The 23,526-nt window shown below is 38.4% G+C and overlaps 1 protein-coding gene and 1 pseudogene across 9 annotated transcripts in view; one reads left to right on the top strand and one right to left on the bottom strand.

Moving 5' to 3' along the window:
* The window catches only part of XIAP (X-linked inhibitor of apoptosis), an 80,638-nt gene that overhangs the window by 15,845 nt on the left and 41,267 nt on the right, over nucleotides 1-23,526 (bottom strand). For 2 of the 9 annotated variants that reach the window (XM_060408151.1, XM_060408153.1), the window contains one exon: nucleotides 1,407-2,315. In XM_060408151.1, coding sequence (XP_060264134.1) covers nucleotides 1,407-2,315 — 909 coding nt within the window. Of the gene's footprint in view, nucleotides 1-1,406; nucleotides 2,316-21,304; nucleotides 21,433-21,516; nucleotides 22,066-22,149; nucleotides 22,225-23,526 lie in introns of those variants that run through there. The other 7 variants (XM_042242245.2, XM_042242243.1, XM_060408152.1 and 4 more) reach the window with 7 other exon arrangements.
* On the top strand, nucleotides 5,315-6,783 carry LOC114111674 (partitioning defective 6 homolog beta-like; annotated as a pseudogene).

The following is a 23,526-nucleotide window of genomic DNA, read 5'->3' as shown; positions in this document are numbered from 1 at the left end:
TACCTTACCCAAAAATAGCCTTTTAAATACTATAAAATTAAGCATTTCTAAACTACATGAAAAGCTCAGACCTTAAAAGAAGATATCTGAATTCATATCTAAGTAATAGGTAAGATCATTGAGGAGGAAAGACACTAAATTTACTGATTCAATTTGAGGTATTTTACAGGAGGCTTCCCTTGTAGCTCAGTCGGTAAAGTATCTGCCTGCAGTGCAGGAGACCAGGGTTCGATCCCTAGGTTGGGAAGATCCCCTGGAGGAGGAAATGGCAAACCTCTCCAGTATCCTTGCCTGGAAAATCTCATGGACAGAGCAGCCTGGTGGGCTGCAGTCCATGGGGTCCCAAAGAGTGGGGCATGACTGAGAGACTAACACTTACTTACAGGAGACAAAAACAAAATTTCCCAATTTTTATGTGAAAACTTTGTAATTACTTTATTAACAACATGTCATTTGGGGTCATCAATACTACACTTACTTTTTCAAACTATAGAACTTTAACAATAAAGTTGAGTATAATGAAATTACAGGATAAATTTCTCTAAGGTTATAGCTAAATGACAATAAACTTTCAAGACTGTCTTATGATACTGACTAAATAAAATATAGAAATAATTGATATTTTGGTTTGGGGCATTATTCAATTTTAAAGTAAATGGGTTAGATATAAAATGGTATAATTTTTCTGAATATTCCTGGAAGCCATCATACTGATGGCCTTTCTTTCCCTACTTACATGTCTGTGCTCAGTCACTTAGTCATGTCCGACTCTTTGCGACCCCATGAACTGTAGCCCACCAGGCTCTTCCATCCTGGGATTTTCCAGGCAAGAATACTGGGGTAGGTTGCCATTTCCTTCTCCAACTGACATGTCTACAGTAGTCCATTTGAAAAGTGCTCATTTTAAGCAATAAGATATCTTTCAAATATATAGGGCAGCTTTCAAGTATATAGTCTATGTACAAAAGGCAGGTATCAATTTTAACATCAGCCAAGGTAAATTCTCTAATGTTAACTCTTCTTACAGGGTTGTTGTGAGGCACAGAGAAAATGCATGTAATACATCTACTGAGCACATACAGGTGTGCAATAAATTATAGTCACTATTACTATCAGACTATTCTTCTAGCAGGGATATCTATCATCTTTTGCATGTCACTCTTTCCCAAAAGACAGTTACACAAAGATACATATTACTCATAATATGGCAGTCTTTTCCACATAATTCCTGTGGTATATTACAGATTCAACAAAAGGGTTCACAGAATACTACTAACATAAATTAACCGTGCCAGCTTATACCTAAATATTACCAGTTTGGGGGGCAAATGGCATCTATTTACTTTTTAGGAGCCCTGAGACAGTTGGAAAGTTATTTATTTAACTAGCTTTATAATAAAGTTTACCTAAAGCATAAAATCCAGCTCTTGCAAGCTGCTCCTTGTTAACCGAGTACATCCACGTCCCAAATGTAATGATCCGTGCTTCGTAATCTGCCATGGCTGGATTTCTTGGAGCATTTGTTGAATTTGGGAAATTTCTATCAGAACTCACAATAGTGGATTCACTTTGCATATTAATATTCCGGCCCAAAACAAAGAAGCAATTAGGAAAGTGTCGCCTGTGTTCTGACCATGCACGATCACAAGGTTCCCAATTTTTCAACTTCCCACCACAACAAAAGCACTCTACTTGATCGTCAATACCTGTGTAGTAGAGTCCAGCACGAGCTAACTCTCTTGGGGTTAAGTGGGCATAGTTTGGCCAGTTGTGAAATGACTTTAATCTAGCTTCTTCACTACACATGACAGGGGTCCTTGGGTATACAGTATCTGATAAATCTACAACTTGTCCAGTTCTCAAAAGATAGTGTGCATGAGTCTCAGATGGCCTTTCTAAAACAAAATGATTTCTGTTTCCCAGATAGTTTTCAGCTTTGTACTGACCATTTTGGACACCAGAATATGTAGGCTGTGCAGCATTGTTTTCCAAATAAAAGCCATTGATAAATCTGCAATTTGGGGATACTTTCCTGTGTCTTCCAATTGCTGAGTCTCCATATCGCCATCTATCTACTGCTGCATGACAACTAAAGCACCGCACGGTGTCTCCTTCCCCAGTATACAGAAAACCAGCTCGTGCTAGTGCTGATGCTGAAACAGGACTACTACTTGGAAAATTAGCAAAAGTTTTTAATCTGTTAAGCTCTTCTACAAATTCTTCATCCTTATCGATGTCTGCAGGTACACAAGTTTTAGATCCTTCAAAACTGTTAAAAGTCATCTTCTCTTGAAAATAGGACTTGTCCACCTTTTCTAAAAAGAGAACATTACATTAGGAAATCTAAAATGTGAAACACAGGCAATATACTTTTGATATTAGGAGCTAACAAATTATCCACTAATGACTTAAAAGTAATCACACAATCTCTAAGAAACATTCTAAATACTAGAATTCTATGAATACATTATCACATGATTCAGGTCATAAAGTAAAAACCAGCATTCTTGTTTTCTCTTTTAAAGGAAAGTAATATTTAAACAAGTAGATCAGAACTATTCATTTTATAGTGCTTATTTTATATAAACATGAAACTATGTGATGCAGAATATGTTAAAATTATTAACCATGTAAAATCATTAATTAGGAAAAACATGAAAGAAGCATAAAATATGCAGATTCTTAAGTCTATGCATAATTGTTATAATGGATCACTGTATATTCAAGGCATCAAAATTCAGTTTTTACAATTTAAAAAATGCTCAGAATGTTAATGAACTAATTTTTAATATTTCTCTACTGCTTTGCAAAAGATTAGTTTTACTCACAACGTTGGTTCTAATGTGTTCTTTAAGAGCATCAAGTGTTTATGATTTTCAGGTAAAACAGTCCACTTTTGTTGGAACTGGATCATTTCAAATGTATGTAACAGTGCCCTCTAGAGGGTGGTTCACAAAAAATACTAAGCACATATAGACCTTAATTGCAATTACTTTTGCTATCAATTGCCCACAGACAGGGAACAATCTTTTCAAATGGAAAAGAAATACAATTGCAGCCTCATTAGAGCTGCCGAATTACAGCTCTGTAATATTTAACCAAGATAAATGCTAAAAGGAACTGGTTGGGTTATGAGAAGAGTGGCCAAGATAATTTATCCTCTAAACCTGAACTCTTTAAAAAGTGAAAGATGATGTTAAGACAAGAGGTACAAATTAAGAGTTGCCCCAGGCAAACCTGGTTCTTCAGAATCTCACTTTATTCATGATACAGTGCTCTGTATATGCCTGTCAAAGGCAAAATAAAGGAATGGTCACAATGACTGTCTCTACTTCATATATATAGTAACTGATTTCTTGGGAAGAACAGCTCTTTTGACATTATGTTGGCACAGTATGTTTTGAACTTCATCTCTCTTGGAGTTAATGTTCAACACAAGGCTTCTGTCTTGCAGGCTGGCAGTGGACTTCAGTCCTCCTGGACTTAATTTATACTGGTACTAATTTATATAGGGCTTCCCTGGTAGCTCAGATGGTAAAGAATCTGTTTGCAATGCAGGAGACCTGAGTTTGATCCCTGGGTCTGGAAGATACTATATTAATTCATATACACCTCAAGACCTGAGATATATGTACATACAACAATTTTTGGAAGATAGTCTCCACGACTTTTGATTGTTTCCCATATAGCTTTAAGACTCTCAAATCAGCATAAGCTTGACGATAAAAATCAAAAGTCAAAGATACCAAGGGAAGCTGACAAGCTAATGAGATAAAATTGGGATATGTGTAAAGCCTTACATTCTGACTTTAAAAATCTGTTGTACACCTAAAGGAAGATGGAATCCTGGTTTGGAAAGAAGTCATGTGAAGGCAAACCTCCAGATTAAAATCTTGGGATTTTAATTACAAATTCATCAAGAGCCAATATTACATGGCAGCTAAAAAACTTGAAACAACTTCAGTCTGCATTCATGTCCAGATGTGCAACATTCAGATTCAATTCAGCTACATATTGAGTATTATTGTTAGTTCTGAACATTTTAGAAGGGACATTAACAAAGTACAATGTCCATAGAGATCAATCAAGATGATGAAAGTGGTATCCTACGAGGAATAGTTGGAAGAGTCAAGTATTTATCTCAAAGGGAAAAGAAAATTGTAGGGAGAGCGGTGGAGAGGACAGAATAACTACCTTCAGAGATCTAAAAGGCAGTCATGTAGAAAAGGGATCCAAATTCTATTTACCTTGAGGGCAGAATTACAGTTAATTAATATGTATTACAGTCAGTACATTTTAACCCAGTACAGGGATGGATGAATAGTTACAACAATCAATATCAGTATAAAATGGATTGGGTTGCCTTGCAGATTTTGAGTTCCTCTCATCACTGGAAGGGACTTTGGCATGGACCAGGAGACCTTAGATTAAGCATTTCTAAGTCTGTAATTATCCTGAAGAATTAATGCTGAATATAATCTCAGACATATGAAAGTTACCTTCTCTGAGGTGGTAAGTTTTGTTTCTCAGGTCAGTCAAAACAGGCAGAAATGTAAAAGCAATGATCTATTTTCATTTCATAATGGTGAATATTTTGTGTGTTTCAAGTAGTCATCCTATTTCAGATACTATTAGATAAAGCTTCATCATTCGACACCAGCAGGAGAATTTCTATTTGAAGCTTTCAAGTGGAGACCTTATCTTCCCAGGGGTTATTTCCATGCCTTAGTTTAGATTTCTCTTGTTTGAAAAGCAGGTATTTATTCAGAGCCACTCAACTGAACACTGCATATACATTATCAGAGTGGGGGCTTTTGTAGAAGAGTGAGAAAACCATTACCAGAAAGGTTAAGAGTTAAAAGGGAGAAAACCTGATTGACAAAAGACAGAAACCTTGAGACTGGAAAAAAGTGCCAAAAGAAAGTGAAGGGAGATGATTTTAAGAAACTGGATTTAAGTGAAATGAAGGTGGGAAAGATATTTAGAAAATAAGTATATGTGGAGCACAGGAAAGTGAGGTATGAATGAGAAGCTTTTGGATGTGAAAAGGGCTGAGTGCAATAAAGTATGCTGAGATAACTTAAGGCTTCTTTGTGAAAGCAAAATTTTGACTTTGAACTGGGTAAGCAGAAAGTAAGAAGGCACTCTTACTTTTTCTCTTACACAGAGAGAAAGATGTCCAAGAAAGCTTTGACATGAAGGGGCTAGGCAGTCAGGAACCTTGAAGGAACAGTGGTTAAGAAAAATGGCACTCTGAAAGCCAACACTGGCATAAAAAGAATCAGCAAGCAGTGGTATATGTGGTACAAGGGGTATGGAAGATTTCAACATGGTGAGATGTGCTTAAAATATACATACACTTACACAAAATACACATATACCTGTATATACATAAAATATACATATACCCACACATATACATGTGTGCATACATATGTATACAAACATAAACATGTATATTATATGTATATATATTTATACACACACATACATACATATATATATTTAGCCTAGTCAACTGGGTAAAAATAGCCATAGGCATGCATCAAAGAGAGGAGACTGACTGCTACTCTAGCAATAATGTGGGACTCTGGGGAGTTGGAGGGGAGAGAAAAACAGAAAACCTACCTGGTATCTGCACACAATACAAGAGTTTCTATTTCCCTCAGGTTTTTATTATTAAAGTTGTCAAATATACAGAACAAAGGTTATTCTACACAGGTAAAGGATATAAAGTAGGATGTACATCAGACTGCAGCTGTGCAAAAATATATACTCATGAACAAGACCTGGAGGTAATTTTTAATATATGGGTAAAATATTTTAAGGTGATCTTTTTCTCCAAAATGTATCTGATAATATTTTTGCCTAACTTCTCTCTGGTTGGCACCACAGGCCTGGTTGTGGGGGATGCGGCCAAGAGCAAAGAGGTAGATGGGTTGGTTGCCCCCTCATCCCCCTCCACCAGGGCTCTGCACCCACTAAAGCAGAGGGAAGCAGGACAGAGTTGTGCCTCCAGCCACCACAGAGACAGGCGGCCCCAGCCGCCCTGTGGAGCCCAGCATTGAGACCCAAGCCTTCTATGCAGGTGCCTCTGGTAAGTGGCAGACTCTTGGGCTGCAGCTCCTGCACTCAGTCTGACTGCAGCCGCCCAGGCAGCCTGGAGAGGAGCAGGCTGGCACTGAATTTTGTCAGTTTTCAACACAAAGAGCAAAACTTGGACATTTAGTGGAGTTTCATGGATTATTGCAACATATTCTTAAGATACCTAATGATGACATTTTATTAGCCTATACGAGGGAGACTTACTATCTATATATAAAGATGATAGTTATCACAAAGCAATTTCAACAACCAACCTGCTGCTTAGGATTTTTATACAAAAAACAGAAAGAAGCAAGACATGCTAATGAAGAAGGAAAATGTTTTAATGGATGGTCCATTAACCAAAGAAAAAAGCCAGATCTAGTCATTGGTATGCACCAAGACTTAAGATGTATCTTCCATTACAGATGTGGATATTCCCCCAGAAACACATCATAGGACTAGTTCATCTTTATAAACACAACACTGACCACTCCCTGGGGCTCTATAGCTGGGATGGTTTGAGCCTAAAGGAGACACTATATGGCTTAGAGTGGGTCCCATGGATCATTACACCCTGGCTTGTTCCAGGAGGTCTGGCTCTCAGCACAGGACTATCAGCTGCTAATGACATTTTAGGTTAGTGGTATAGAAGTTTCAGGGAAGAGCTTTACTCGTTTACATTTTATTGAAGTATAGTTGATTTACAATGTCGTGTTAGTTTCAGATGTACAGCACAGTGATTCAGTTTTGTTTTTCTTTTTGGCTGTGCGGTACACGGGACCTTAGTTCCCTGACCAAGGATCGAAAAAGTGCCCCCTGCAGTGGCAGCATGGAGTCCTATCCACTGGACTGCAAGGGAATCCCCCAGGGAAGAGTTTTGATCAAATAATAGGATGATTGCAAACAGTCACAACTTCATCATAATAGCAAGACAAGTAAACAGGAGAACAACATTAGGAACAGTAGGACTTCTGGCAGCTCTGGCCAATCTACTGGTAATAGCTTTCTTGGCTATCCACGGCAGATTGAACCAAAACACTGAGCCAAAGGATGAAGACATTATTATTGAAGATAGTGGTGTACCATGCTAGAGTCCTAAAGCTGTTCTTATTATTGAAAGCCTGGAAATGGTTAACCCAAATAGAACAAACTCAGTTTTGAGTTTGGACAGAATGGTTTTATTCCTTCTAATTAAATGAGTTTAGTACTCCTAGAAAGTGGTGCGAACAGAATTTGAAACACATGTTCCAGATCAAAAACTCTTATAACATGGAACATCATGAAACCATCTTTTGAATGCTGAATGTTTTCTGAGTGAGGATGTCTGAGGACTTGTAAATTTGGCTAATTTAAGAACATTTAGACCTCTAAGCCAATGACCTGGAAAAGGCATGAGAACAATAATGTTGTAGGTTTAAAATTTCTTAAAGTAAATAGAATGAGAAAGTAGATTTGTGGTTGCTTACAGCTGGGTGAGGAGGAGAATCAGAAATATGCAAATGGTTACTGGGTTTCTTTGTGGAGTAATTAAAATATTCTAAATTAGATTAATTTTGGGTGGGGGGGGGGCTCCAAAATCACTGCAGTTGGTGACTGCAGCCATGAAATTAAGACGCTTGCTCCTTGGAAGAAAAGTTATGACAAACCTAGACAGCATATTAAAAAGCAGGGACATTACTTTGCTAACAAAGGTCCATCTAGTTAAAGCTATGGTTTTTCCAGTAGTCATGTATGGATGTGAGAGTTGGACTATAAAGAAAGCTGAGCGCCAAAGAATTGATGCTTTTGAACTGTGGTGTTGGAGAAGACTTTTGAGTCTCTCAGACTGCAAGGAGATCCAACCAGTCAATACTAAGGAAATCAGTCTTGAATATTTATTGGAAGGACTGATGCTGAAGCTCCAATACTTTGGCCACCTGATGCGAAGAACTGACTCATTGGAAATGACCCTGATGCTGGGAAAGATTGAAGGCAGGAGAAAAAGGGGACAACAGAGGATGAGATGGTTGGATGGCATCACCGACTCAATGCACATGAGTTTAATTAAGCTCCGGGAGTTGTTGATGGACAGGGAGGCCTGGTGTGCTGCAGTCCATGGGGTTGCACTGAGCAACTGAACTGACTGACTGAACTGAGACTGTAATGGTGGTTGTACAACTCTGATCATTAAAATCACTGAACTGTACACTTCAAAATTAATATTATAGTATGTGAATTGTATCTCAATAAGGTGGTTTAAATGTTAGTTTGGTAACTGTTAGTACAAACTTTGGTGGATCAGAGGTGATTTTAAGTCTAAAACAAAGGGAGCTCTGCTAATGAAATTATGTGCTTTTGATACGGAAATCTAGATGCTACAGTACATTTCTAGAACTATGTGAGAGGATTATTTCTGTTTGAAAGAGTTAAATATTTTACCTATTACAAAGATTCCAGTTAGTTTTTCCTTTAACTACATTGTTTAAATTCTAATGTGAAGTCTGATTCTCTTTAGATATTTTTGGTACTCTGAGGACCTCAGTTCTTGTGTACCCAGTATTTGGGGGGGAGGAGGCGTGGCCATTCCCCAGGCTTGGGTAATCATAGTTCCCTGACCAGGGATTGAATTTGGGCCCTGGACAGTGAGAGCGCAGAGTCCTAACCACGGGACCACCGTGGAATTCCCCCAGTATTTTTTTCTTTCTTAATGTTGTTCTTGTGCTAATGTTATTATATTTTTAATTAGAGGATAATTGCTTTACAATATTGTGTTAGTTTGCTGTTAATTGTTACAAATCATTTTCTGAAATGCATTTTTTCTAACTTCTAAGAAATCAAACCAACTGGCTATTCTTAGGAGCTTCTTTCAACATTATGAAGCACTGAAGCTATGTTCCTGAATTATGAAATTCTGTGAGTTTTTCACATTGATGCTTGTCTATCCTATAGATTATATAATCAGCTAATTTTATTGACTCCGATAATACAGGAGATGCTCTCCTTTAATTCTTATCCTCATTCCCAATCTCACTGGAAAGTATTTCTTTTGTTTTGGGTGTGTGCTACTATATGTATGTTGGTAGGCTTCTGAACTTTTTTAAGATGCAGATGGTCCCTACTTACAATGGTTTGACATGATTCTTCCACTTTATAATGGTGTGAAAGTGATACACATTCAGATCTTTTCCTGTGCTAGTGCAGTCTGATACTCTCTAGTGATACTGGGCAGCAGGGCAAGTTGCAGCTCCCAGTCAGTTCAAGCAATCATGAAGGTCAACTGATAGACTCATAACTCTACCCATACAAACATTCCGTTTTTCTCTTTCAGTACAGTGTTTAATAAATTACATGAGATATTCCACACTTTATTATAAATAAACAGGCTTTGTGTTAGATGATTTTCCCCAACTGTAGGCTAATGTAAGTGTTCTGAGCACATTTAAGGTAGGACAGGCTAAGCCATATTTAGTAAGTTAGGTGTATAAAATGCATCTTCGGCTTATGATACTTTCAACTTAGGATGGTTTTCTTGGGATGTAACCTCATTAGAAGTTGAGGAAGATCCGTATTCAAGTAGTGCAAATTGTTTTGGATACAAAATGCACTTAAAGACTTTTACACATAGGACAAACTTGTTCACTTTTTTATGTAAAGATTTTGGATTTTCTTCAGTGGGATTATTCTAGGAACATTGCCTACACTTTAAGAGAAAGCTGTGGCATTTACCATTGACAAGTAAAGTTTACCTATATTATTTTCATTGGGCTATTTATTTTCCACACATCTACTTATGACAAGTAAGGGTGAGGCTGCCAATTTTCATTCTTTGCCTGATTTCTTTGATATTTATCATTGGACAGTGTGCGTAAACACTGTAATAATGCATGCACATAGAAATTAAGAATATTATGAAGCTCCCTGTGGTCTATGAATAATTTCCCCTAAAGCTATTTAATAATTCATCTTAAAATAAGGCTAGTATGAACGTGTTTATGACAGTTGTGTGCTATTAAAACAATGAAGGATCAAATGATTCCCTTCTGAAAGATAATTTCTCTAAATGGTAAAAAAAAAAATGAAATACATTTTTTATTAATTGAAAAAAAAATCCCACACAGGGAAATACTTTTGTAATATTAAATACCAGAACACTACTCCAAAATGTATTTAAGTATTAAACTTTCTAATAAAAATCTGTCTTACTTGAAATGAAGATTAACAGTAATTTCTTAAACTGAATTCTACTTGGTAGGCAATTATTATGGCAAAAGTAATTTTAAAAATCTATTCCATAATATCATGAGTTTCAGTTACCACAGCATCTTAGAAAAAAATTAAGAAGCAGTTTCATATGTGTACAAGACAACAAAGAAAGTAGTTTTGAAGATTTACATAAATTTAATTATTTAAGATGATATACTAGGGAACTATCTCTGATGACTGAAAATTAACTATTACAAACAACTATTAAATCTTTTAAAGACAAGGAGCACCTGAATAACAAATCACTGTTTGTTTGCTGTTCTTAACAAATAAGCAGCAAAACCTTTCATCTTTTTTTTACTGAGCTCAGAGTTCTCTACAACCTGCCTGTGTTTCACTCTTCTGGTCTCTGGGAGAAATTCATTCAGTCACTACAGGCTCATTTAATGAACTAAAAATACTTACCATTATCCCTGCAACCAAGGGCCTTGTTAACCTCATCATAAAAAAGCATTTCTTAAGTAACTATATTGATGTGGCACAGTAAAAAGGAATTAAGTGATTATTATGGGTTGAATTGTGCCCCCTCAAAGATATTTTGAAGCCCTAAGCCACTGGTTAGGAATATGACCTTATTTGGATACAGGGTCCATGCAGATACAATCAAGTTAAGATGAGGTCATTTGGGTGCCATCATCCAATATGACTGATATTCTTGTCAAAAACGGAGAAGAAACACAAGGAAGATGGCCATGTGAAGACAGAGGCAGAGACTGGAGTCTTAATGTACTGACAAGCCAAGGAAAACATCAAGGATCAATAGCAGTACCAGAAGCTAAGAGAAAGGTATGGAACAGGTTCTCCCCAGAGCTTCAGGGATAGCATGGCCCTGCCAACACATTGATTTCAGACTTCTAGTTACCAGAATGTGCAAAAATAAATTTCCTTCTTTCTTTCTGGTCACACAGTATGTTGGATCTTAGTTCCTCAAACAAGGACTTAGCTCCCCCTGCAGTAGAAGCTCGGAGTCTTAACCACTGGACCACCAGGGAAGTCCCTAAATTTCTACTGTTTTAAGTCACTCAGTTTGTGGTACTTTATTATGGCAGCCCAAAGAAACTAAAACAATGATGTTATGACAAAATGTAAGCAAGCAATATAACCCTATTAGCTCCCATTGTAGTACTACCATGCCAACTGAAACACATTATGTCATTAAATAAGGGCATCTGTTTATGGGTTTCCCAGGTGGCACAGTGGTAAAGAACCCGCCTGCCAATACAGGAGACACATAAAGATGCGGGTTTGATCCCTGCATTGGGGAAATCTCCCGGAGGAGGGCATGGCAACTCATTCTAGTATTCTTGCCTGGAGAACTCCATGGACAAAGGAGCCTGGTGGGCTACAGTCCATAGGGTTGCACAGACACAACTGAGTGCACGCGCGCGCACACACACACGCTACAGTCCATAGGGTTGCACAGACACAACTGAGCCCGCGTGCATACACACGCGCACACACACACACACACCTGTTTAAAACTCAGAAGACATATGTTTTTAGAATTTCATCTATGACATCTTTGCTGATTCATCCACTCAAAACCCTAGTACAGAATGACTACTCTTTGTGTCCTCAGTATATCCTCTAAATAATTTGAAGACCCAAGTTGTACTAGAACAAGACTGAATAATGACTGCATGTGTGTATGTTTATAGGTGTACCTATATTGTTAGATTGAAGGTCCTTTATGGCAAGGGCTCTGCCCTATCACATTTGTATTCCCAATTCCTAAAGCAATGAGTGACACAGTAGCGCTTAATCAATGTTGAGCAAAAGAATGAATGTTGAACCACCTCTATTTGGGCACAGCTGGCACTATTCCACATTCTACTCACCACCTCCAATGGACTCTTGAAATCACTGTGAGTAGTAAAAATTGTTAATATGCCACTGTGATCAGGAAATGTGACCAAAATAGGAAATATATGCATATTATGTAAACAGTACAACTCAAATCACATTTCAAAAATATAAGATTCATAAAATTTTTCATAGTAATATAATAAAAATCTTATATGTGCTAACCCAAAACACCATCATAATTTAAAATTTATCTTAAGATTCTCTCTTTCCTCATTATGTGTAGAAATATTTTAAGATTTTTTTCATCAGTTGTTTCTTGCTCCTATAGAAGATCCAGGATAGAGATCTCATCAAACTAGCAACATTCTCCCTAACCCAGTGGAGGTCAATCCCTCTTATAATGATCTTAAAGTATTAGTTCCCTGTTTAGAAACAGCATTTTGATTTACAAAACTGTAGTGTCTAAAAAAAGGTATCTACATAAATACAACATAGTATTAAAAAGCTGAATTTAAAAAATCTACTTGCCTTCAACAAAAGGGGTATATTTTTAAAAAACAGATTTTTAAAATTCAGTTTTTATACTATGATACATTTACACAAAAATTCAACTTTTAGTCAAATTGTTAATTTATATTATTAGGTTCTTCAAACCATGAAGCATAGTTTCATTTAAGTTAAATAAATGGTCAACAGAACATTTTTGAGGTTAATTACATTCAATAAAAGCAAAAGTTCTCTCCCTAAAATTAAGCACTGCTGCTAAGTCACTTCAGTTGTGTCCAACTCTGTGTGACACCATAGACGGCAGCCCACCAGGCTCCTCCATCCCTGGAATTCTCCAGGCAAGAACACTGGAATGCGTTGCCATTTGAGCCACTCAAATAACTGAATGGCATTAAGGAGCACTTAGCCCATAAGCTCAGTCAATAACATCAACTTATTAATACTGCTGACTACAATATATGCTTGATCATGAAGCCTACTTCTGTAAATACCTGAAAGGCCATGCTGAGAATCAACAAAGGGAGTATCAATTACATGTTCTACACTTAATTTTAGAAAGTCATAGTAATACTTAAATTTGAGCCCAGACCGCCAATCTGCCAAATTGTTTATAATAATTAACTCTGCAGGTATAGTTCTTTCAGAATGGACCCACAGTAAGGTATTCTGTCATCTTTTCTTTAATAAATCATGGGATTGTGCTCCCTCAAAGAATGGTTTTTTTTTTTTTTTTGAATGAAGAATATACAGATTTGGGGCTCAAGAATTCACTTAAGATCATAAGAAGGTTCAAAATCACTAGTATCCCCTCTTCCATTTTTCTGAAAACTGTTCAGTACTTAAGAGAATTTATAGCGCTTGCTAATCAAGTCTTTGGTTCAAAAACAAACCATCTATAGCCCAAACTGTAGATCCACAGCATAGATTAATACTGTTTATGCTTATTCAGAGTCTATTCATAGATAAAAAAATCTATGCTAAAATCAGAATAGGCAGAAAGACAAAATCTCATGATGGATACCAATCCAATATTTAATACAAACAAGGGTTTTCCTTTTTAAAAGAGAAAAAAGAAGCCTATTATTCAGACTGTGAATACTTTAATATGTTTATCCTTTAAGACCCTTTTCTGTGTACATGTATAAATGCACATTATAAATATTTCTAAAGAGGACTTATATGGTATTTTTATAATTTTCTTTTTTCTACTTAAAAATATATCATAAGCATCTCTCCACATTAATTTTTATATAGATTAGAACATTATTTTAACTGGATGACTAGTATCTGACTATATGAATATATCATAACCTCACAATTTCATATTGCTGAACATGAATTTTAGATGTATATTTTTAAAAAGAGAAAATACACACATGATCAAATTCGAGAGGTACAAAAGTTGCATCCATTCCACCCCTGTACCTTAAACCTCCAGCTCCCTTCCTAGAAGCAATCACTCTTACCAGTTTCTCCTACATTCCTCCAGAGATGTGTTACAGCATTTTAAAAAACACAAATGTTAATATATACACACACAGTTATGCACCTTCACTGCCAGGCTTTTCTAAAGCTAACAATTTTTTACTATTATAAAATATGTTGAACTTAATGTCCTCCTGTTCATTTGCAGTTTTTAAAATGTTGGCAATACTGTGTGACATGCAGGATCTTAGGTTCCTGACCTGGGATTGAACCTCTGCCCCCCTGCATCAAGATTGTGGAGTCTTAACCACTGGGCCACCAGGGAAGTTCCTGTTTGTTTTTAACATCAATATTAAAGTGATCTCACACAGCAGTGTGTCCTATCACCACTTGTTTTTTATCTATCTTGTTTTCGACTAGGAATAGTCTTAAAGCTTGAAAGCTTGTATTAACCTATGGAAAAAAAAAGAACATCTCAGCAGAAAACAAATTTACAAGTAGCAAATACTAATGGCCAACAAACATGCAAAAATGTTAAATATCATGAGTGATTAAAGAAATAAACATTTCAAAAGATATCATTTTTGTACGTTCTGGCAGAGATTGCCATCACTAACAATAAAAATCCAGTGGATGAGAAGATAAAGTACAACAGTCATTCTTGTTGGTGGAACTAAAAACTGGTACACCTTTTCTAGAGAGCAATTTGACAATACATTCTCAAAGTTTTAAATATATGGTTACTTTCTGAACCAGCCATCCTAGTACTAAAGCATTAACACTAAGGAAATGATCAAGGATGTTTTAAAAAAATATGTATATGAGGATGTTCAATACAGCAATATTAATTAAAAAAAAAAAACTCATTTCCAACAAAAGAGGACAACACTTTGTTAATGTAGGTACTAGGCAACCTTAGAATACTAATGTTAGGTAGTTAGAATAGGGAAAAGGAGTCCAAAATGGCAGTGGCTAAAAGACAAGGAAGGGAAAAGCCCGTGAAAATAGAACAAAGGAAGGTCAAAGAAAGGTTTGAGGAGGACCAGAGTGAGGACTTCAGGTAGAACAGCACTCCTGGCTGAGCCCAATTTGCATAGTGCAGGCCCAGGGGGAAGAAGACATATAAAAGGAGGAGCCAAGTGCTCTCTGGCGCTCCACCCCCCCACCCCCACCCCCCCAACCCCCCCACCCCCCGCCTCCCCACCTGCGTACACTCTTTCTCCTTCTCTCACTACCCCACCCCCACACGCATGCTCCTCCACTCTCTTCTCTTCTTCGAGGATGGATTCTCCTGCTATCTTCTAAATAAAATAGAGCTGTAACACTGCTTTGTCTAAGAGCTATGACACAGTTTGTTCAATACCCAAGAGCTGTGACGTGCCGAGGGCTTTAATGTCTGTCACTCCAAATCACTGTGATGAGACAAGAACTGAGAAGCATACACTCGCCTGACACTACTAAAGGACAAAAATATGTGTTCATGATGTTGTATTAAGTGAAAAAAGCTGGTTATAAAACAATATTGTCTAGTATAATCCCAATTATAAAAAATACCAATATATAAGGGGCTTCCCTGGTGGCTCAGTTAGTAAAGAATTCGCCTGCAATGAGTGAGACCTAGGTTCAATCCCTGGGTTGGGAAGATACCCTGGAGAAGGGAATGGCTATCCACTCCAGTATTCTGGTCTGGAGAATTCCATGGACAGAGGAGACTGGCAGGCTACAGTCCATGGGGTCGCAAAGAGATGGACACGACTGAGCAATATATAAAGATTCAGGCTAAATTACTCTTGCCTGGAAAATCCTATGGATGGAGGAGCCTGGTAGGCTGCAGTCCATGGGGTCGCTAAGAGTTGGACGTCACTTTCACGCATTGGAAAAGGAAATGGCAACCCACTCCAGTGTTCTTGTCTGGAGAATCCCAGGGACGGGGGAGCCTGGTGGGCTGCTGTCTATGGGGTCACATAGAGTTGGACACGACTGAAGTGACTTAGCAGCAGCAGCAGCAGGCTAAACTACATATTAAAACTCTACTGTGGTTATCTCTGGGTACTGGGATTACTGACTTAAATTTTCTTCTTTATGGTTTTCTTAATTTTCTAAATTTTTATCCAGCAAATAGATTCTAATTAAAAGAAAAAAGAAAAAACAAAAAAGAAAAAAACAGTTGGACTCTTGATTAGTCAAGGTCCTTTATACAATTGTGCCCAGCAGGCTGGGGGTGTTATTTGGCTATCTGCCATATGACAATGTTGCCTTCATCTGTGAATAAAATGGCATGGTAAGCTATCATTAGTGGGGCCTGCTATTGCAAGGTTTTGGCTCTTTTTTCACATAAAATAATTTTTATAACTTATAACAAGGAGAGGGAAGAATGTATTCTTAGGTCCTTATCTTTTTGCCTATTCTGAGAATTTGTCAACTTGCTACTTTGTAATATTATTGTCAATTATCAAGTTAAAAATAAAAGGGTCCTTCCCTGGTGGTCCAGTGGTTAAAGAGTCCAGGCTCCCATGGCAGATGGCAAAGTTTGACCCCAGTTGGGGAACTAAGATCCTCCATGCTGTGGCAAAGCCAACAACGACAACAAAAAAAAAGATACAGGTCAACTCCCAGAGATAAAAGCAGTAACCAGGTTATGTACAAGTCGTTGGCTATGAACACATGTCTTTTGGTCCACTGCCTGGGTAGCAGTAAATTACTAGCAGAGAAGACTGAGAAACATTAATAATAATGATACCTGATTGCTTATTGTTAACTTGAGTTGAAAAGAAAAGATTTCACTGAAAAATGTCTGAGTGATATCTACTGCTGGAGTTCTAAACTTGTTCACTTAATACCTTAAGAAAATAATTTGGGGGCACTGGTAAGAAAGCAGTCTCCCCTGATCTTCAGCCAAAAATTTCCCTGAAATAATTTTTAAAAAAGGGCAGCTCAGAATCAAGAACACGGAAAAGTAAAATCATTATATTTGTTGATATCCAAAGGCAAAACTTATTCAACATAATTTACTTATATTTGTGCTAAGCAGGAAAGTAGAAATCACTTTTTCATTTTCAGATAAAGAAATTAAAGCATAAAGAAATTAAATGATTTGATGAAGGCCACAGAAACTAGAACTTATTCTATCTGATACTTGCTCAGATAACTTATGCTGATAGAGTGATCAGGATGCGGTACTGGAAAAAATCAGATGGTTCCACAAATGCCATTCTGAGGTTCTTTAAATAAATGACTTGGTGAATGGGTAGTAACTACCCTAAGTCTTTCTCAGGATTAAGTATTCTCTTCCATGATCATGTTGGCATCACAAGCAAGTGCCGAAATAAGTTCTTGATAAAGGGCAACATCTTTTCTTTTTCCCCAGCAAAAATATTGTACTCTTTTTAAAAGCTACTCTGTTGTCTCTAAGCAAACATTTAGTAGGTTTGTCTTCCACTGGGATTGAGTTAAAAAAAGACACAAAATGAAGGAAACGTTGCTACAGTGACTACAAGCCACATTAAAACAGTACAACATATTTAATGAATGCTCCATGTGTTTTAAACACTATAGACCAAGTTTCATTTCCCTCTATCCCATTATTTTAACTATATGCATTTTCTCTAATCTACTAAAACATGCTGAATTGAAACTAAGTTTCTAACCCTATTTGTTTCAAAGGTCAGAATTTAACCAGGAACTTGTGTGATTCCACAGCCCATCCTCTTTTACCATGTTACCTCCTATAATAACTAAAATATGTAATGTGCTTTACAATCTACAATTTTTTCATGTGTGGTAGCTAATTTAACCTACACATCCTACACCCATTTGAAATATTGGGAAACAGTGATTTTCTGACTGGTTGTTACTCATCAAGGATCATGTGGCCAGTGAAAGTGAAAGTGAAGTCGCTCAGTCATGTCTGACTCTTTGCGACCCCACAGACTAGCTACCAGGCTCCTCCCTCCATGGGATTCTCCAGGCAAGAATTCTGGAGTGGGTTGCCATTTCCTTCTCCAGGGGATCTTCCCAACCCAGGGATTTAACCTGGGTCTCCCGCATTGTATGCAGATGTTTTACCATCTGAGCCACTAGGGAAAAAATGCAAACCCAGTGATTATGACCAATCTAGGTATAAGGAGGCTTCTCTGGTGGCTCAATGGTAAAGAATCCACCTGCCAATGCAGGAGACGTGGGTTCGATCACCGGGTCAGGAAGATCCCCTGAAGAAGGGAATGGATGGCCACCAACTCCAGTATTCTTGTCTGGAGACTTTTATGGACAGAGAAGCCTGGCGGGCTACAGTCCATCCGGTTGCAAAGAGTCAGACATGACTGAGCAACTAAACAATAACGAAAGGTATAAGGAAATTACTATTGGGATTATTTGTAGAAAGGGTAGTCCAGTAAGGTAAAAAATGTTAGACTCTGTGCCTTTCAAGGCTTGAAAAATTAGGTGGAGCCACAAAAGGCACATCACATAGCAATAAATGCTGAGAAGTCTGTGTTATGAGGTCAACAAAGTCATTACAGGAATAAGCATAAAAGTTCAAACCATATATAAGTATTTACAGATATACCAGAGAATACACAGTGGCACCAGCTTTGCCCAGTTTAGGATATTAGCTTTAACTCACTCAGTTCAACCTCTGTTTGACCATCTGAGTTCAAGCTATTCCCAGTCAATGTAGGTAAACCTCACTTTTTACCACAACCCATATTATAGAAGCAGATCAGAACGACAGTGAATCACATGTATCCATAACAAAGACTGGGTACCAATTATACCAAATCAAATCCCCAAATGTATCAAATAGCACAGCTACAACTATATCATAATTAAAAATAAAAGTCCATGCCAAGTTCTACAAAATGGACATAAATATGCTTTTATCACACAAAGGACAACCTATTAAGTATATGCAGAGTAGATAAACATATAACTTAAGTTTGGCCTCAAGTTCTTACGGCAGATACATTTCTCTTATATAATATTCCAAATGCTCTTTTCATGCTTTGAATTAAGTGAAACAAATATACTTTAAAATTTATGAAAAAGAAACATGGAGGCAATGAGGTTGAATGATTCGCTCACAATCCTTCAGCTAATCAGAAACAAAGTCAACATAGGAACTCAGGCTTTCAATCTAAAGCTCTTTCCACTGTACCACATGACCTCTAAGATGTGAAAATAATATTTGTTCAACTCAGGATCAATTTATTTTACCACTACTGTTTTTAATCTCCTCAAATCTACTCACACAATGACCTTAAACAGTGCTACAGATTACATTCTGTAATACTATTACCAGATTAGACCACAAAGTTTGAGACATGACAGCTCATGATAATCTCCCATCCTCAAGAGAACAAGGGCATCTATTTTGCTATATTCATCTTTAGGATTCTACCACATAGTACAATACCTGGCATATATTGTAGATGCTCAGTAAGTTTTTTTTTTTTAATAGATTAGCGGTTTTTTTTTTTAATCTGTTAGTACCAACTACCAGATTTAAATATGGGACCAAACAAAAACAGGAAAATATTATTTCATACTTGGAGTCTCTAAGCATTTATAATATAAACAAACGATTTATTAAATGAGTTAATGTTTATAACCAAATAAATACAAGGGAACATTTATGTTAGTAAAATATTTCAAGAACTATACAAGTTAATGTTTACAACCAAATACAAGGGGAACATTTATGTTAGTTAAATATTTCAAGCTCTATACAAGTTAACTGAGTCATTAATTACAGTAATTCTTATCTAGTGAAATGGACCTGACTTTTAGTCAGTATTCCCTTCTCCCCCACCTCGCTGGAGTCATCGAACGCACTAGAAAGCAATAAAATTACAGGTGTAGTACAAGGTACACTGGACTAGGACCTAGACTCTAGTCCAAGCTCTGTTAATAATTAGATATATGACCTTGGGCAATTCACTTTTTTTTTTCTTGTGTCTTAACCTGGTAATAAAAACAAAAAAGCTGAACTACTAATCACCAGGGACCTTTACTGTCTTAATTTTTTTATATGATTTTTACAAAGATTTCTAAGTTCAGAATTTTTTGTGTCAAATTTGATATCCTGAATGTTATAATTTGTTAATTATTCAATAATTAAAAGCTTAGCACATTTTCCAAAACTATATAAAGACTAACAAAATACACTGTTACCGTCTTACATTAGCAGTAACAGGAGAAAACCAAAGATGAAATATGAGCATCAGATAATCAGGCCTGCTTTGCCAGTTGGGCTGACATGAACCTCTCTAGATTTTACAAATCACTGATACATAAATACATATGGGTATATAAATATATATACACATACCATTGATACTTGTTTATACTGATATACATATATGTGTGCAAACTTTAAAACTTGTTTTTAAGCTTTAAAATCAATACTTGTTCATGGTGAGAATTTCAAACAGTACATTAGGTCACATATGAGGTGCAAAATAAAAAGCCTCCTCCAACCTCCAGAAGCAACCACTGTTAACATTTTTTTTTGTACATCCTTCAAGAACTTTTCTGAGCACATACATCTAGATGTGTGTATGTATAAATCTTTTTAACTTCTTGAATGATGAAGAAAAATACCACAAGCACTGGCTTCATAAGCATGTTAAATACACTTTAAGTAGGTAGCACAGTTGTATGGCACAAAGTGGTATATGCTTCAAAAATGTTCACTGACTACATCTTCATTTTCTTGATTGGAGGCTAAGTGGAGCAGTTGCACAGAAAGCAACAGCAAGGAATCGACTAGCATTAGGCAAGCCATGAAATCTTCCTGTGCCTTAGTTTTTGCTTTTGTAAATATCATGGGTGGACTAAGACCCCTTCCAGTTCTAAAGTGTGATAATTCTAAGATGGCTGTCACAGTATTCTCTTGAACTGGATATAACAAATGTTAAGTAAAAAAAGAGAGAAAAAAAAGAAACACTATAGAAACCTCCGACCTTACAAGAGTAAATTTTTCTACCATTAACTATCATGGTAGCACATTTGCGACATAAGTAGTGATGCAATTATATCTGAAAAAAAAACAGTAGATTATTAAAATTTGATAGGTTTTTTAAAAGCTTTGATTGACCTTTTTCCTTTTTTGGAGGTGGAGAGGGCTATTGCTTAGTGTCAGCAATAACCACTCTCCCTCCTCCCGATGAGAAAACAATTAAGTGTATTATGGAGTTAAAATAATGAAACTGAAAGTTAGACTGAATTTTGTTTTACTCACAGAATATGCTGGGGAGGTGACAAAGGTTGGAAAGAATTACTAGCTAATTTCCTCTTCCGGAAGGTCTTTGGCTTCTATTCTTTCTGTTCACATGCTCTTACCAGACACACTCCACCCAGCTCCATAACCTGGCACAGGCATCAGATGGGGTGGGGGGCGGGGGGGGTCCCCTTAGATCATTTTTTTTTAAAAAGTTCTTCGACTCGTTTTACCTTAGGGGTCACGGGGTTTGAGGAGGCACGCAGGCGGCCTGAAGCCACCCATGCCTTTCTTCGCCAGTCCCGGGAGCCTGGGCACGAACCCCGGGCGGGCCACTCGCGCCTGGCAGGGGCTGCCCTCCTGCCCTCCCTCGCAGCGCGGGGCCCAAGGAGAAGGAGGGGAGAAGAGAAGGGAAGAGAGAAGGAGAGGGGAGGGGAGAGAAGGAAAGGGGAGGGAGGCGGAAGCCCGCCCGGGCAGTACCCACCGCGCCAGGAGAGCCGGCCTAGATCGCCCGAGGCGCCCCGCGCGGTGCTGAGGGGAGGGTCCTGGAGGAGGGGCGGCCCAAGCCCCAATCTGGAAGTGCCAACTCCTCTCGGCGGCCAGGCCCCAGCCTAGAAGGAAACGGAAGTCCCTTCCTTTCCCTCACTCGCCCGCCCACCGCCCAGAGCAACCACGAGTCGGGGAATCCAAAGTGCCTCCAAGCCACGGCCTCAAACAGACAAGGCACGCGGCGCAGCCCGTCTGTCTCCCGCCCCAGCCGCGCCGCCGAGCCCCTCAAAGTCTTCGGGCCTCCGCCCCCGCCGCGAGGCCAGCCTCCCGCTCAGTGAAGCCCCTCCTTCTTCCCCCTCCGCCATTTTCTAACTTACCCCTCCAGCCCTCGATTTGCGCTGAGCCAGCCCGCCTGCGGCTCCGCCGAGGTCCCGCCACTCCCTCAGGCTACCGGGGGCAACCGTCACAAACGAAGCCCTATTTACCCCACCTGCCCCTCCCCCCCCCCCCCCCCCCGCCCCGACCGCCTGGAAACCAGAACCTGACGGAGAGGGCGCGCACGCGCACTGGCCACCTCGTAGTCCCCGCCCCCAGCTCCAGTGTTTCCTCTTTTGGCCTCGAGGTATTTTTCCCACGGTTTTTACCTGCTGAGCCCTGGAGTGAACGAGTAACAGAGGTAAAAGACTGAAAAGATAAAGAGAGTGAACATGTCCAGTTCTTGCTGGAGACCACTTAACGTGCTTGGCGTGTGACTACTTCTTTGTTGTAATTTTGACAGTCCTTTAAGGTAGGCACTCTCATGGTAAACCAATTTTAAGAGAGGAAATTGAGGCCCAGAGATGCCCCAATAGAACACAACTAATAAGGGAACTGGGAGGAGAACATGACCTGTGTTCAAGAACTGAAGGTGAAAGGAAAAAGAAAGACATTCAATAGTGTAACAGGAGGGAAAGGGGCAGGGCACAGCCTTTGAAAGAGGCTGATTAGAGAACATAAACTGATTAGAATCAAATGGGTCTAAGATGGCAGAACTGTTGAGTTCAACTAGACTGATCCTCAATCAGCAAACTAAATGACACACCCAGAGGTGCCATGACAATTCCATGAGACCAAGAAGTGGGCCGTGGCCCAATTCCTAGAAATCTCTTCCCCTTCCCCAAAATAGCTGGAATAATCTTCCCACTCATTAACATACCCAGCCCATAAAAACTAACCAAGACACATTTTGTGGCTGCACTCCCTATCTGCAATGGCCCAAACTCTGCCTGTGGAGTGTGCTTCTCTCTGAATCTGAATAAATCGGCTTCTTACCTATTACTTGTATCTCGCACGGAATTCTTTCTGCGATGAGACATCAAGAACCTGAGTTTCATTAGGTCCTGAAACAAGGTTCCTTGGGTTTTGGCTGGGTTTAAATACCAGCATATGGGTTCAAGTCCCAGTCTGAGGTAAATGGTCTCAATGGGAGTGAGAAAGGGATTGGGAGATGAAGGGAAAATGAACAAGGAAGAAGGAAAGCCGAAGGATGAAAAAAAACAAAAGAAATCTATGCACATAAATTCCTGATCATAGCCTAGACTTATTGCAAATATGTCGTTCAGTTCAGTCGCTCAGTCGTATCCAACTCTTTGCGACCCCATGGACTGCAGCACGTCAAGCTTCCCTGTCCATCACCAACTCCAGGAGCTTGCTCAAACTCATGTCCATTGAGTTGATGATGCCATCCAACCATATCATTCTCTATCATCCTCTTC

The sequence above is a fragment of the Ovis aries genome, chromosome X (genome assembly GCF_016772045.2).
Source record: "Ovis aries strain OAR_USU_Benz2616 breed Rambouillet chromosome X, ARS-UI_Ramb_v3.0, whole genome shotgun sequence".
Taxonomy (NCBI): Eukaryota; Metazoa; Chordata; class Mammalia; order Artiodactyla; family Bovidae; genus Ovis; species Ovis aries.
Note: the sequence above shows the minus strand (reverse complement) of the source record. Positions and strands in the feature narration are given on the sequence as shown.